Source organism: Pavona decussata, unplaced genomic scaffold (genome assembly GCF_977016875.1).
Source record: "Pavona decussata unplaced genomic scaffold, jaPavDecu1.1 SCAFFOLD_102, whole genome shotgun sequence".
NCBI classification, from domain to species: Eukaryota; Metazoa; Cnidaria; class Anthozoa; order Scleractinia; family Agariciidae; genus Pavona; species Pavona decussata.
In genome coordinates, this window is record NW_028145517.1 from 256,175 (window position 1) to 273,159 (window position 16,985).

Genomic DNA, 16,985 nt, shown 5'->3' on the forward strand with positions numbered 1-16,985 from the left:
GGTCACTAACCTGATATCGCACAATATCATTGCCACTTTCACGTAAAGTAATGTTACCGTACGATAAACTGAAAATCGGTTTTACCAATAAAACAGAAACTTCGTAATTTAAGATTTAGCTGGTGTTTTCCGATCGTTAAAAGAGTAAAAAAACTAAACTGGAGGGCGCTCGCCAACTGTGCGATGTTTTGCCGACAAGTACTGAAACATTCGACTGAAACAATGGAGTCGGAGTTCCCAAATTTTCCCCTAAATTGGATTTTGAAAATTTCCGAAGTGAAACTCCAAAAAATTTGTTTTAGGAACTAATTACAACCGACATTGTCGGCGTGAATTAAAAAGTAGTGCATTGTGTTGTACAATTAATTAGCGCTTCACGTGCAAAGCTGTTGCAATGTGAGATAATCGGTACAAGCAGCCAATCAGAGGAGAGAACGAAGCACGTGGGAGTGAGGTGGTGCGCATGCAACTTTTTTCAAATTTGAGGTTTTTGCCGTTCAATTCAGACTACAGTGAACAGAAACATGTTTAACTTCGTTGGCTAGAATATCAACCGAAACGGCGAAGGAAAGCAGCATAAGTTCAACGGTACATTTGAAGACGAGCGTAGAAGATGAAGAAAGGTTAGCTGCAGTTTTTCTTACATTTCTGACGACTTTCACACAGGTATTTCAAAGATATTTCGCTAGATTTGCTTCAGATCTATGAATGTTGTAATTTTCTCCAGCTTGTTAGTCGAGTTCAGTTTTCCAGAGCAACATTTCGTGTGGACATTTCTCTCCATAATATTTACGAGATGTCCGGATAAAGAGACAGAATGCGGGGAGGGTTGTCCAATATAATGTTCAAAATGATATGGTTTGAAAAAAGCTCCTGACGATCCGTACCGTTTGGCTATGTGTAAAAGCTCTTTTCGTTGCGTATACGGACGGAAAATTGCATCTTATCAAGGGGACATTTCCATGTCTAAAGGCCCGCTTAAACGGTTTCACATTTGCCCAACAAGCGATGTTGAATGAAAGTTTAAATTGATTCAACACGCTTCCAAGAAACTTTTTACACTTTTTGTACTTACAACAATTTTGAACTACCTGTTCAAAAGCCCCCCAACATTTGGTTCAACAAAGTGTTGAACGCATGTTGAAGCAAATGTTGAAACCGTTTAAATGGGCCTTTCAGTGTGTGGAGCGAGGGGTTTATACGGTTTGCCTATCCGGAAAGGCTCTTGCATCTCATTAAGGGCACTTAGATTATTCCCACGTCTTTCTTGAGCGAGTGGTTTATTAATATACGGTTTGATGATCCGTACGGTTTGTACAGATCATAACAAAAACAACGCAAACTATAACTAGTGCAGTGTAATCCTGAGTTTTCGAACCCTCGATTTTTTGAAACTCGCGATTCTTTGAACCAAAAGTCGATTCCATTAGATTTGCTTCTTTCGGTGTAACTTTACCCCGATTTTTCGAACCCTCGATTTTGGAAAACGCCCGATATTTCTGTCGAACTAATTCTTGGCTTCCTTGCTAAACTTTATATTCTATTTCGCGAACTTTGAAATTTAGGAAACAACAAAAACCGGTTTTAAGGCACGGCCAAACGATGAAATAAAAAATAAATAAAAAGTCACTCTTATTTATTAACAAAAAAACAAAGTCACAGTATACGTATGTTCGTTATCATATTACACAGCTTAAACAGGGGAATCAGATAAAAGCATCTATAAATTTCTGACCACGCTCCCGAATAGACCTTTGTCTCTTACTGGCGGCAATAGCGCGTATATAGCTCATAGGGGGCATGGGAGAGATTCTCGGTATACGTATTCCACAGCTTGCAGTCGCGGTCTCTAACTACCTCAGATATTACATACATTTTATTTCACGATCGAGATATTTGCTCTCAAAGGCCACACTCCAAACTTCAATACCATATAAAAATCAATAATAAAGGCATGATCAATAAATCAAATTTCATGGCCAGCTGATCCTTGGAGTAATCAAAATAACTGAAACCACATCATCCAACATTGTTGGACGATGGTGTACAGTGTTGAATGAGGTGGACAAGCGAATATAATGCAACATATTTGATGCAACACTTACTTGGACTCAATTGTCTGGGACCAAATCCACCCAAAATTCCTAGAAAACAAACCCGCGCCATATTGGATTGCCCAAAAAACTGGCGCGAAACGGATCGACTACCGCGTCGGACCATCTTCTCGCTTTTCCTGGTCTTACAATTTCCCTTACTCCTTTGCCGTGTATTCTTGTATTTGAAGAGAGATCGTTTGTGTTTAAGCTTTCTTCGTTAAAAGATTCAAAACTTCGCCATACTGTAGATTGAACACTCACGCGCGCGGCAATGCGCGAAGTGAATACCAATCGTCGCCATGGATACAGATACCCGCAAAGTCAGCTTAGTGGGCATGCGCGTGTTCAACAACACGGTGGCCAAAAGAATGCAACATTGTTGTTTACATCTGAGAACAAAAGAAATGTTGGACGATGTTGAATAGACGATGTTTGATGGAAATCAAACCTCGTTCAACATCATGCAACATCGTGCAACATGGTGGCCAAACGAGTGCAACATGTTGGACGATGTTGCATCCGTTGGGCCGGGTCTTTATCCACATGTACTCCTGGATGCAATTAAAAAATCCAGGAAAGGTGTTTTCACGCATTTTTCATTACAAAGCAAGTGACAAAACTCTCATTTAAAGATACAGCAAACTACAACGCCGTTGTTACATAACCGAGAACTCCATTAAGCTTCTCCGGCCAAAGAGATCCAGCATGTTGATGCAACATCGTCCAACAATGGCATTGTTGAATTAATATGTCAAAAACGAGGGCGAGTGCTTTATCACGGGTTCCAAATACCGAGAAACAGATGAAAGCACGAGGCTGCAGGCCGAGTGCTTTCATCTGTTTCGAGGTATTTGGAACCCGTGATAAAGCACGAAGCCCGAGTTTTTGACATGTCTTCTCAAATGAAACAATAAGAAATTAATCTCATTAAAATGCAAATGTTTGATCTCAGATGAAAAACATGTTTCATCTCAGATGAAAACCTGGTGGTGTTTCATCTGGTGTTTCATTGGGGTATCAAGATTCATCCACCTGACCGAAATGGAGGTCATTTATTGGCTTTTGACTACATGAATTATTAATGAGTTTGAGAATCCAACATGTTGCCCGATGTTGGATGATGTTGAACGAAGTTGGATTTCCATCAAATATTATGGCGTGATTTCAGGGTCAAAATTTAGTATACAGTTACCACACAAATTGAATTGCCAAATAAATTGTCAACTTCATGACGATTTTCAGTTAATGACCTCTGTTGACGTGCTGTCTTGCAATCGAATCGTTTCGTTGTGTCATGACTGAAATGTGCGCACTTCTTACTGGAGTTAATTTGAGATTGGGTTACGTGGATGCATTTTTACTTTTGAAATCTCTTTGCATGCTTACTTGCGAACGATGTAGTAATAGGATTATTTGATGATGAAAACAAAGGAAGCATTTAAAAAAAAATACCACTTGTAAAACTATGTTCACAGTTAGGAATAAGAAGTTTCAATCAGGCGTACCCACCCTACAGAGTGCGGTGAGAGTCTGGAAACTAGGACAAGTAAAGTAATAATAATGCATGCATGCAAGTAAAATTTATTTTTATTTTGTAAGCGCTTATAAAGAGCTTTTTTCCAAAATGGCTGACATTTTGATATTCTTTCATCCGTGTTCAAATTAGCTCTTACCTTGTTCTGAAGCTCAAAAATCAAAGAATAGTTTACCTTGAGCGAGGCAAAAAGGATTAATTTGAATACAAATAAAACAATATTTAAATGAAAACCATTTTGGCATACAGTTTATATCTATTGCTCGGGTTCCCTGAGTCTATGGTTAAGAGGCCTAGAGCAAATCAATTTATGTGAAAATAAGTTGTATTAATTTAGTTGAATTTAATTTATTTTTGAAGAGGCTGGGTAATCAAGCCTGGCCTTGAAAAAGAGGCTGATGCCAACTCTGTGCGATTGGGCAATCTTCATCGGCTGTCGTCATTGCTTAGTAACAGTTTGCTTCATAAGCATATATCAAACAAAGATGCTACGAACAGATGCAGCGTTAGGGGTTAACTGTCAGCCGTGAAACAGCCTAAAATTTAACCGTCAACCGTCAAAACAGGGCAATTTTACCGTCAGTCGTTGACTGATCATGAAAAGCAATTATGAATATCAGCAGTCAAACTGTTTCAAGGTCTTTCAAATATCGCTATTTCAGCTGCTCATCCCCGGATTATGGCTCTCAAAGAACCGTTTTAACTGGTAAACTAGTTTTCGTGTTCCCAAATATACTCACTTAATGGTCTTTTCCCCTTAGTTTGCGTCTAAACTGACAACACAACTAACTTCCGTCAAACATTAATGATTTTTAGTTAGTATAAAAATTGTTAACGTATTTCTGACCACAAAACAACATCCAGACTAAACACTAGCCTCGCTTATGAGCCTCGAGGCTGTTAATTTTAAAATACAGAAAAGCTGGTATTAACTTCAACTCATAGAAGAAATTTCTTCTTGATAACTGTCAACCGTCAAAAGCCCTAAAATTGAACCGTCAACGCTACATTCTCATTGAAACCACCTTAAAGCAATAAGGCATGGCCTGGGCATGGCGCTCTTTGTAATTAGCTAGGATATCAGTGTGGTATGTTTAATATTCTTAGAGAAACTAGCTTTCAAAAACTATGAAATTACATGGCTGGCAAGAATTGCCACGCAACCATTCAATCTATGTAAAATCTTGATTATGTTGCAAGCTAGTTTCTCAAAGCGGGGGCGACCTGCACCATTTGCAACGTTTTACATGGTTGGTTGAGAGGACAAAAGAACGAACAACAGAACAATGATCCGAAGCCCTTAAAAAACAATGCAGTTGCAGGGTATCAGGGTCCAGTGAAAATAGGGCTTTTGAAAGGTGTAGGTTTACTGTCTGAAAGACCGTTTAGCCTCATGATCATGCTCAAATTTTCAGACAATCTATTTAAAGCACCCCCTGATTCGAGCTACATGTGATTGTAGTCGCAATTTCACGGCGATCTCATGGCGAATTGGGACGATTTTCAAATGCTGTTTTCAAACTCATTAATAATTCATCAAGCCAAAACAAAGCAAATCACTACCGGGAAGGAGGTTTAGAAATGTGATCTTAATTATCATAAAATTTTGTGAACTTTTGCTTCGAATTTCTCCAAGAATTATCAATAGTTTGAGAAGCTATATCAAACACTCGAAAGAGTGTTTCCTCCGATTTCCAAACACCTCGAAGTTGGTTAAAAAAACTCAGCTGCGCCTTGTTTTTCCAACCTACTTCTCGGTGTTTGAAAATCGGAGGAAATACTCTTCCTCGTGTTTGATATATTACTTTATTGGTGTAAAAAGCCTGTATAAAAAACGTCAAAGTTTCCATTTTCCTTACAATCCCTCAAGGCAGCTTTCGTGATCCTTTCCTAAGAAAACATGACGAAAATGTTTACTTTTTAGTCAAATCACACAACACCTTGCTTCCTCTCATCCCGTTCCCGACCCCGACGGGATGTAAATGGATGGGATGCATTATAGTTCAGATTGTCAACACAAAAAAATAGATTCTTTGCCGGGGTAAAGAAAACAGAGGACTGGGTTTGAGACTGGGATGTCGATATAGACATTTAGGACTTTTAGTCCGTAAGATTGATTTAATTATTCAGCATATTGGTAACAAAAGTGCAGTTTTATTGCAGTTAAGCTGAAGATGGTCTTTATTTGTAACATTCGTCTCCCTGACACACGAAATTACGTATATCGTGTACAGAAGAGAAATATTGAGCGCACCATGACCATATTTGGACAGTGTACCTTACAAAGTGCCAGGAGCCCATTAGGTACACAACTATTGTATATTCGTCATTGTATATAGGCCATTTTCATGATGGCGTCATTTTACTACAACTACCAGAATTCATTTCGTTTTCCTTTCTAAATTCAAATTTTTTATCCCAGTGGACAGCAAAGAACAATAGCTCTAATTAGCACGAGAAAACAAAAACCAGAAGGATTCTGCTAGTTGTAGTAAACTGACGCCATAGTGAAAATGTCCTATTGTGACTCACTTTTCTGTACCTAGTGTCAGTTTCAACTCATTGTTGCGTTAGAGGTAAAAAAAAAAAAACGCTCTCCTAATTGCGTTTGGAGTTGAGATTGTATGGGATAGTCGATCGACCAACGAATGAATGAATGAATGGATGGCTCTTGGGACACGTATCTGGCATCTCCCGCAGATTTTGCAGGGGCGGATGACATCATTACCAACTTGACAAAGGAGAGAGAGCCTGGAATCGAGGTCATCGAACGCACTCGCTAATCATTATCGATTATTACTAGTTTAAGGGAGCGTGGGTCATGTGACTTCAACCGTGTCCCTAGGGTCTTCGCGATTTTCAAAATGGCGGAGCTAATTATGCCAACCTTATTAAATAATCTCATGAAAAACCGTTCCCGTGGGCCTAACTTCAAACGGCGTGAAATGCGATTTGCTTGTAACAGGAGTCGACTAACACGCATAGAAACAACCTGAGTACTCAAAACATCATCTGTTTACTCTCGCTGATATGAGGGTCTGCACGTGGCTTACTGATACCTGAAAATTGAACGAAATTTAAGGTAGCAGTAAACCTTTTCCTACCATTAATTGTAAACTCTACAACGTTGTATCTGAACAAGCTGATCACAAGTCGATAATAGTAAAAATGGAGGTTACCGAGCTCGTTTTTGAGTTTTAGGTTTTAAAAATCGCTTAAAGCTAAAATTTGGGGTGTTTCAACAGGTGATACTGTTGCAATGATGCCTATACCGTTTATACCATTATTGAAGTATCAACTGATTAAGAGTGGTTTCAACAGTTGTGAGCCACCTTAAAAATATTGTTTGCATTTTTGGAATTGCACCGCTCAAAAACAATAAAAAGCAATCTTCTAGTTTTTCTTCTTTATTTCATTTTAACAAGTGTAGTACATCTCATGACAGCAGTACAGCAATATATACAGTCATACTCGTACAGGTAGAAAAATTGAACTGTTGAAAGGGAAAGCGGCTTGTTGAAAATAGCTATCAAACATGTTTTAAAAAACTGACATTTCTTTAGTTGGTCTGACCACATTTGATTTTTCCATGGAACATTGTTTACCTTTTCTTCTTTTTTTTTTTTAGTTTTTTTTTTTTTTTTTTTTTTTTTTTAGTTTTTTTTTTCATTTTTTTTTAGTTTTTTTTTTTTTCATTTTTTTTAGGTTTTTCCATTTTTTTTGGTTGTTTTTCATTTTTTGAGGGATTCTTTTGCTTTTACTTTCCTTTCTTCATTTACTTGACGTTTTTCTTTGCTTTCTTTTAATTTTTTTCTTTCTTTTCTGATTTTTTTTTTCTGTTTTAGAGATTTTCGAATTTCATTGCACGGACCTTTTCAATGCTCTTTTTTCTTCATTTCACTTTTTAAATTTGTTTGGTCTTTTCTAATTTTTAAATTTTTTCTTCCTTTTTCACCATTTTTAGGGGGATTCATCCCCGGCATGCATCTCTGAGTATTTTAAATTTAATGTCAGTTTAATTTTAAATCATATAAATGATATTAACACGCTTTCTTTCTCTTTCTTGTAACAAAAAAAAATTAAAAGAATCGAAAAAAAGTTGATATCAGAGAAAATTTTCCTTGATAATTTTAAAGATTAGAGAATATTTTAGTTCAGTTATACAAGTGACAGTTTTGTTGTTGTTGTTTTTTTAAATAGTTGGAGTGTACTTCAACTTAATTAAAATAATGTGCTTAAAATAATGCGAGGGTCTGTTTGATCAGGGATGAATTCGACAAAAAATAAGGCTATTAGTTTTCATTTTGTTATAAGGTAGAAGACGCTTCAGTAGTCAAAATTTGATGCATGGTTTGTCCATTGTTTAGTTTCAGTAAAACGTTTTGCAAAGTAGCAGTTTAAGGCCTTTAAATAGACCCTCTCTCATTCAACTCTTAAAATAATATAAAATTGTGTCAACCATTTGATTGAAACATTCAAGTGTAAACGTGCAAACGAAAAAGTTAGATTTTAAAAGTTCAAACAAAACAGTCAGCGATTTTTAGATGGAACAGGAATAAAAAACAAAAAAAATTATGTTGAAATTATGCCTCACGCTCTAAAAAAATGAACAAAACTTCTCAGGGAAATCAGTTAAACTTGTGAAACTTTTCAAATCGCTGACTGACTGCAAGGCCATTACATGGTGTTGGCGGAGTTAGGAAGGCCTGAAAAAGTTAAAAGAAGACAAGAATTAATAATTAATTCCTGGATTTTCATCTCAACGAGCTAACATTAGCCTCCCCCTCTTTCTTGGTGGTAAGAGAGGTTATAAAACATTATCATAAGACGGTCTGAACGAACGAAATGAACGTTTATCGTGCATCATTTCTAGTGTTTTTTTTCCCTTTTCTCCTGCGTATATTAAATCTTATAAGCCGTTATTAACATTATGCCACGTACGATAGTTAAAGGGGAAGTATCACGCAAATTTGCTGTCATTTCAAAACCCAAAAATGTTTGTCTGTGAGCAGAAACAACGAAATGATTGTCAAGTTTGTTATAAATTATCACTCCAGTGCAATGAAACTGTCGATTAGTGCCTCTGGCCATAGACAGAGTAGGTCGGAGTGGATTGAAACTTGAAAAATGTTAGGCTAATGTTTTTCAAGTTCTCGCATTTTTGTTTCCAAAATGCACTAGAACAGATCACGAGTTGTCCCTTTCAAGAATTGAGTTGATTTCTTTCCTCTCGTCATTCTAGAATTATTTGGCAACTGATCGAATGTCTTATTTCATCATTTTTAGCAAAAGATATAAAAAACTCCATGATACTTCTCCTTTAAGCATCACTTTTCTGTTTTCTTACCTTGACCCTCAAAAAATTTCTTCAGGTCACTCACAAGATGAAACTTCTTTCGCATTGATGATCTAAAGAGATACATTTATATAAGCTCGTTTTATTTACTAATTTTGCACAAATATTCGAGGGAAATTTGAAAATCAGATCAACCGATAATAGTCATTTTCAGGTTCTTTATTAAAATCATTGTGCATCGAATTATTTGCAATCCTGGACCTAATATCCAGTTTGGAGAATTAGAACGCAAGGGGCAGGTGGAAGTACTTAATTTTAAAAATAAACTTATCAAGAGGTCGACTTTGTTTAAAAAAAGTTTTACACTTGACAACGTTAGCAAACGAAAACTTGCGGCCCTCGAATTCTGGATCGAATTGGAAATTTATAAATTTGTTTTCTTTCAAGGGAGGAAAACCTGAGATCCCTGCTAAAAACTCTCGGGGCACGTACGGGATTCATAGCTCTGATGAAACTCGGATCATAATTGTGGGTAGCAAGTGCTCTCACCACTGCGCATGCCTAGGGAACAGTGAAATTAAGTTCAAATAGGAATCTTATGCCTACCTCATAAATGGCTTCCTGAGCGCAACGGCTAGTTTAAACTTCAGCGACGATTTGTAAATGAAACATTCCTTCAGGGCACCAGAGCTGAAAATATTTATTAGTACAAAAGGGGTTTATTGCACTAGGGAAATAAACAGTCCAGCTGAATGCTCATGTCACTTTACATACGTGCGGGGACAACCTATCCTCTTATTCTTTTGATAAATAATGATATTCATCTTCTAATGAATTAATTCAGGCTTTCTAGTAAGTAATGACCATACGAGTAGTGTAATTCAGCAAAATGATTCAATTCAAGACCCACTAGGTGTTTTTGAAACGGACCCGTTTTGAAGGGAAATCTGCCCCCGCCCCCACCCCCTCCTCAATAATGAGCTCCTCCCCGATAACAAGTCCCCTCCTCCTCCTCCGAGAGAAATAAAATTAAACAAATCATTTGACTGTATACAAAACATATAATAATAATAATCCAAACAACGACAACAGGAACGGCATTAACCAAAATCAGAACAAAGCTAACAGCAACAACAACCAACACGCAAAAACATCAGACACTGAAACATAAATTCTGCATGTTTTATATACAACTGATAGCTTCTCACTTGTTAGTTAAGGTTTTATAAAACTCCTTTGCCCATTTGAAGGCTGGAGCTTTGGTGCTCTCGCCGTGAGAGGCATGGACTAACAGAGTGAAGTCATCAGATTTAACTTGTGTTTTGATGAATTGGTCTGCGTATCTGTGGGAATTAAACATTGAATAAAGAAAAGCCATTAAACTAGTGTAACAAAGGATGACTGGAGTATTTTCCATGCCGGCTTCCGATGAATACCAAAGAACAACTCAAATGATGAGAAAGAAACCAATTTACCTTGATAAACAGTTTTTTCACGTGACAATACTACATAATATGCACTTCCTATTCTGGTTTTTGTGGCCTGTACACCAGGGAAAATAGGCGGGCTACATTAAAGACTAATGGGATACGTCTCATTGCTGGGGCTCATGGGAAATGGAAAACTGTTCGTTTCACGTGATCATTTTCTATTCGTTAAGAAATATGGCAGCAAAGAAAAGTTAAAAAAAAATCCTTTGTTTATAGTGGAAATGCACACAGCTACCTAACGCTAGTTTAAAGACATTCCACTCAGAAATAACGGAAAACAAATAATAATCAAATCGAACATAACATGTTAAAAATCCCAACTGGAAGGAGGCAAACCAGCTGGCTATTTACAAGCGTGGGCGGATTTCAAGGTCGGCGCCCTTACCACTGAGCCACGCCGCCTACTTCGGGCTGCAAATCAATGGAAAGGTCTATAAAATTCTGCTTGTAAGACCCGTTGAATAATGAAAAAAAATTCGGTGATTAAAGCAAAGGCAACAGATATGGATGAAGTTAGCAACATTTCTGGTTTTGAAGTTTCTGGCATTTACCTGTGATATTTTAAGGCGATTGAAATATCAAGACCAGTAGAGGAAGGGGAGGAAACTGGTCTTAGAATTTTCAAGCTTTTGTAAAGTTTAGAAAAATAAAAAGGAAAATCCACCAACTCGGCAACTCATCCTAAAATTCATCTCACAACAATTGCTACACACTCAAAACGTAGCGCCGCTGCTCAATGGCTGTAATAAGGACTTCAGTCTGCTGTGACATGCTGAAATCTTCGTAAGCGATCGCTATTATTATTTCGCTTTATGTCTCGTGATCTGCCTAAACATTAATAAATTTTAAAGCAATGTAAACGAAGGAATGGATTTTCCAGCTGAAATCCAAGCAAAGTTTGACATGCAGTTAAAAACAACAATCGTGTCCCTTCTTGTTTACTTAGATGTTATATGCGAGGTACTTACAAGCACAGAGATTGCATAGTTTCGTCAAACGTCATCGATGAGTGTGACTTGTTGAAGAGTTCTTTGATTTTTTTCTTTTGAGGCAGCCGAGACGTGTCAAGCAGAACGATATCACTTCCTTCAACGGTCTTAGTGGCTGAAAAGTGACCAAATTTAGTAATAGTAACTAAAGTGATAAACAAAATCACATAGACTGTATTTAAATTTAGTTAGAATCACAGTGCATCCAGCTTTCATGATTGTCAAACTAATCTATGTCTATCTGTATGTTTTACATTAATTTAAAAATAATTATTGAAAGGATGTTACAAAATGAGGAGTTTAAAGTCCTGCCAACAGAAGACCACAATGGGGTAAAGGAGGCAACGCTGATCAGGAAACTAAATCCAACATTGAACCCCGGATTTTTTTTTAAAGAAAGGATTAAACACTTCTAACACTTATTAACACTCGTAGCGATAATTACAGTACTGACTGTACTTACAATATAGGCATACTGTACTATACTACGGTACTAACAAATACACTATTTACAATAATAACAGTATCTTCACTACCAACTATTTTATGTACAATTTTATCACTGACGTTACTTACATAACAGTACAAAAGCAACTTACATTGCACTTGTGAAAGGTACCTAGATAACAACCCATCCACACACTACTCTTTATCAATTACAATGTTGCAGTATGAACAGGTAAGCGAAAAGAAAGGAGCGAAAGGAAACAACGATAACAACAGAACAACAGCAAAAGAGTAGTGGAAAGCAATTCAAGGGGTCTCTCAAATAACCACGTTTTCGGTTAATTTGTTGCGAATTAGTGATTCCCATTTAATCTTGAAGTGCTTTAGATAACCTTTTTCCTTGGCAATATCATATTTGATGTAAGCTTTTTCATGTAATTCTGTTTCAAAGACGGGGAAGAAAAGGGGTGCCTTATCTAGACTGCAATGATATCTATAAAATTTGGTAACTAGAAGGGAAAAGTTGAGCAGCGTTAAGAACTTTGAATTGTCTATCACACCATATAAAACTTTAGCGGGTGTAAGGTTGAATTAACCTGGGTGTTTCGAAGCCACCATTCCCGTAAATCATTCAAAAAAGCTACTGTGAGCGGACAGTAAAAGGGCAGGTGCAGAAGTGTCTCAGGATTTTCGTTACAGAAATAACATTTATCGTCCTGTGCAATACATGCTTTGAAAAGCCTGTCCTTTGTGAACACAGTATTATGAATAATTTTAAACTGAAACATGCGCCTTTGAATCCGGATGGGGGCCTGGACCTACCTCTGGTACACGACACTATACGATGGTCACGTGATGGATAATCGCGTGACCGATTTACAACATTAATTGACTGAAGACGTTGAGATAACGTTCAAACATTTCATTCCGTAAAACTATTTGCTAAATTAGTTAGTAATAAACCATCCATTTCGCGACGATAACGATCCGTTTGTCCCGGAGTGCATATTAACTATTCATGTTGGAAATGCGTCCGAATGAACTGCAAAGGAGTAGAGACAGTGGAAAAACTGATGATCGACGGTGTGTTTTGTCTTTCATTACTTTTCAGTTCACGCCACATGCAAACAAACGAGTAAAATACAATAAGGTATTCTCTGGCTTACACTGTAGGGAGAAGATTAAAATGGCCATATATTGTTTAGATTTTGGTAGGGAGGGTAGGGGAGATGTTGTTAGGAGCACAATGGTTAAATAACAATTTCTGTTGGTTTTTGCATTCAGTTTCTCTTGCCCTTTTCCGTTTTAATCTGTACAATCTTTATCATGCCTGAATGCCTTAAGTTTATATGTCTCCCGGTCTCTTACCACTTAATCTGAGGAAATCCTTGTATGGTAAGATTTTATCGCTGTCGACGTCAAGATAGCTTGGTTTCTTGGATTCTGCAATTGCAAACAAAAATACTTATAAGATTACTGCGGTTTGTACGGGGGGGGGGGGGGGGGGGATGATTCCCTAAATGTGCTACACGGGGACGTGCCGCTGGATAGGGTATGGTTTTTGGCCTCTCTGCCCTGAATAGGGTATATAATTTCAAACGAGTCTGCCCTGGACCCGTCCTAGACAGGGTATGGTTGCAAGACTGTCGTCGAGTATTTGGCAAACCGAAATCAGAGACGTCAGTATGTCATTTATTTTAGTGAACAATGCTTCACGTCGATTGAGTTTCCACTTAAGGTTCACCGCTGTTAATGCGAAATTTTGGGATTTTTCGCCATCACTTCTAGGTAGTGTATTATTTTATCTGTTGTGATTGGTATTCGCGTTTCAATGTGTGGAACATTACGTCCGGTTAGTGACAGTGGGCCTTTAAATGTTATTACTATTACCAATAAACACTTGTGTAACACAAGAGCTAGATGTTGTCCTTTGTCCTGAATAGGGTCTTAAAATAGAGGGCGTTGTCCTACACAGGGTAGGCATTTAAGGTTATTTTCGTCCTAAACAGGGTCAGGGTTTCAAACCCCCAGCGGCACCCTTATACCCAAACATGGGTCAAGTGCCCTCCCCCCCCCCCCCCCTACGGGGGTTTGTACTGCGCCAGTTTCTATCAGTCATAAAAAATACCGGTAAAATTATCATCGCGAATACATCCTTTGTTTTTGACTGCTAACTCTTCTTATACCTGTTGTTATAATCTCATCTTATAATGTAACCACTTCTTGTTGTAGTTAATAACATATAACTGAAGGATTTGCATTAAAAAAAAACATATTCTGGTGAAATTGTTAGCGCAAATAGATCCTACATTTTTGACTGCGCAGCGCACGGGAGTCCACAAGAGTGCATGGGAATTACAAATGAAATTAAATCGAGAATGTGAACTTTCAATCTCAACAAATTACAATCTGAAAAATTTTCCATTTCTTTGAGAGCGTCGGAACGTGGTCACATTTTAATGATTAAAATCACTTTGAATCAGTTTGATTAAAATCAGTTTGTTAAGGGTATGAATTACACTGATAGACAGTGGGTGCTCGGCTTGCATGAAACAGGTTCGTGTGGCTAGGATTAAATAACAAAATATTAATGGAGTCATAAAAAGAAATTGTAAGCCCTTAAATTTTTGTATTTCACAAAACGTTTCTTGTGTGTTGTTGTTGTCGTTTTGGTTTCCTTACCAGCTTTGGTCTTACGCTTCTTCTTGGTGCAATCTTTAATCTTCTGTTGTTCCTCCTCCGGTAGAAAGGAAGAAAAAATAAAGATACATACATATTTAATAGTCATAGCCGGTTGGAAGACTAGTATATAATATACTGAGCAATTTACCTATGTTTACCTATGCAAAATAGCAAAGTAGCCAATGAAAAGATGATAGATTAGCCCGCGGTGAGAGCAAACGCCTTTTCCAACTCCTTTTCTTTTGCGACGTTCTTTTTTCAGCGAATGATCATGAAGCAAAAGCCGGAATAGACCACTCATCGATACCACTAAGGTACATCATCTCATTTCAGTGGAATATTTCTAAATCTAAATTTACCCGCAAAATATGTAGATTGTAAACTAAGCGTGACAATCAGATTTTAACTGGGCCGTCATGAATCATCGCGCGATAGAACTCCCATCTCACAACCTACAGTAAGAGCTAAACAAAATCACCAATACACAGTCAACTGACTCACACCTCCAATTTTTGGTGCGCTGACTCCAACACGTCGCGCGCAGTCTTCTTTGCCAAAGCTCGCATTTCCTCCCAATCTTGTTTTTCTTGAGCCCTTTTCGAAAAAATTATTTTTGCATTGTCGACTACACCTTTAACATATGCTGCTACAGATCTTCTCATTTCTTCAGTAACCTGTGCCTGATAAAAAATATGATGTAAATATTAATTGATATAGATGGCTTGGGTATTCCTTGAGCGCAGCTTCTGAAATATTAACTCTTACTGGCAAATTTCTTCGCATCATCATCATTATCAGACCTTATCACCATCATTATCGGTTTTTGTGAAGCACGGATTTTAAATTCTTCATTTTTCTCTGATCCCGGTATAAAAGTTCAGATCGATCCATTGAAATACTCGAATAATGCACTGAAACTACGACTTTTTTTTTGCTCGGCGCCCTTTTAGAAGCCGGATTTGAACGGGTATGGAAAAAAACAAACAAATAAACAAGCAGTGTTGCTGAATCTGAATGTCTCGCGGGTTCTTAGAATTCTGAACTCAGTTTTGGTTGCAGAGGGAAAATAAAACAAAACACCGCAGAGTATTTTTAAGGTAATTAAAAGCTTTCAGAACAAGTGATTTTCGAAATTAAAATTACTTTTCCAAGTTTTGTTTCCAAGAGATTTTTTCTAACTTTCATTTCTTAATTTGCCTAAATTTATTTCTCTAAACAGTCATCTAGTTTTTCATTTGATTTGGAAGAAAAAATTAAACAGAAATAAAATAAAGATAGCGCGAACATTAGAATAGCTTACGCGTGTTTCTAAAGTGTTTTCGTCACGTGACAATTAGAACTGCGCGTGCGTGGTTTTATGTCACATGTTGTCATGGTGAGTAAATCTGACACATGCCCTCTGATGTTTTATAAAAGTTATTACACATGATGTTCAATAAGATATAAAAAAAAATTTTCTTCGTTTTTGGACAAAAGTGTATTTTTTTCTTACAAGACCCGCGCATTACACTTTGCTTTCACTTGCTTATAATCACTCAAACGCACGAACATAACCCTCGCATGTCAGCGCGCGTGATTTTGCAGCTCTATTAAAACTCACATTAAATTTAAATACACAAACAACGCCACCAAAAATCTTGTATAACTTATATCTATGTTATCAATAACTTTTAAACATGAAGCCAAGTTGCATAAGTTAGTTTAACCTTGAAGCTACTGAATTACGCCATATCTACTGTAAACCGCACTGTTCGATTTTTGAAGTTGTGTGTTAATATTCGGGGAGAATAAGAATTGTTCTCTTTACCGCGAGCGGGAAAAGTATCTTGTAACCTACCTTGATTTCGATTTCATTTTCATTAAGTCTTTCAAGGGAGGGGAAAGAGTTAAACTCTTTAAGGTCCATAGCTTGAGATCGAAACCGTGAAAGCGAAAACTTTAAAAAAAGTTCGACAAGTGGCAAAGAGTTACATCATAATCGTAGTGCAATTATCTAATTAGTGAAGCATAATTGCAGATGAACTAGATCACGTCACAGTGGCAAAAGCAAATTTCCTTGTTCATTATCAAATTTAGTAATTTACATTTCTAGAAATAAATAGATATAAAAATCAACGCCATATTTGACTTTTGTAACAGGGCGTGGTTTCTAGAAAGGACTTTCTTGGCATGGAATGTATGCGTTCTGTGACTAAAAACTCAAATGATATTCAAGACTGAAGGTGCGTTTGTTTGGGAGAATCCAAAAACGGATTTGTGATCTCAGATCATTCGGATCATGGTGCGTCAAAGTGGATTCGTCGGTTCCTTTGATACACCATGATCCGAATGATCTGAGATCACAAATCCGCCTTAGATTCTCTCAAAGAAACGCATCCTCTATTGCTAGTGATTTAATAGTTGTTGCTAGTCCAAAGGCTCTCATAGTCTTTTTTGAAAAGTGATGATGTC

The 16,985-nt window shown here is 37.3% G+C and overlaps 2 protein-coding genes across 2 annotated transcripts in view; one reads left to right on the forward strand and one right to left on the reverse strand.

Annotated features, from left to right (window-relative positions):
* Positions 1–16,985, forward strand: part of LOC146471448 (uncharacterized) — a 217,558-nt gene that overhangs the window by 57,900 nt on the left and 142,673 nt on the right. The window lies entirely within an intron of this gene.
* Positions 7,022–16,553, reverse strand: LOC146471451 (uncharacterized). The gene is made up of 9 exons (XM_085119969.1): positions 16,372–16,553; positions 15,038–15,214; positions 14,535–14,589; positions 13,221–13,295; positions 11,385–11,520; positions 10,135–10,269; positions 9,533–9,616; positions 8,978–9,039; positions 7,022–8,336 (listed from the first exon to the last, which is right to left on the reverse strand). Exons 1-9 carry the CDS (start codon positions 16,438–16,440, stop codon positions 8,308–8,310), a joined length of 822 nt encoding a protein of 273 aa, XP_084976095.1. The 5' UTR covers positions 16,441–16,553; the 3' UTR covers positions 7,022–8,307.

Bases quoted from the DNA above. Each gene is read 5' to 3' on its own strand.
- LOC146471451 (XM_085119969.1), bottom strand. From the start codon at position 16,440: ATGGACCTTAAAGAGTTTAACTCTTTCCCCTCCCTTGAAAGACTTAAT. The intron at 14,590-15,037 runs GTGTGAGTCAGT...TTTCTACCGGAG, and splicing joins CAGCGCACCAAAAATTGGAG to GAGGAACAACAGAAGATTAA. The intron at 9,617-10,134 runs GTGAGAAGCTAT...AAATATTTTCAG, and splicing joins TATAAAACCTTAACTAACAA to CTCTGGTGCCCTGAAGGAAT.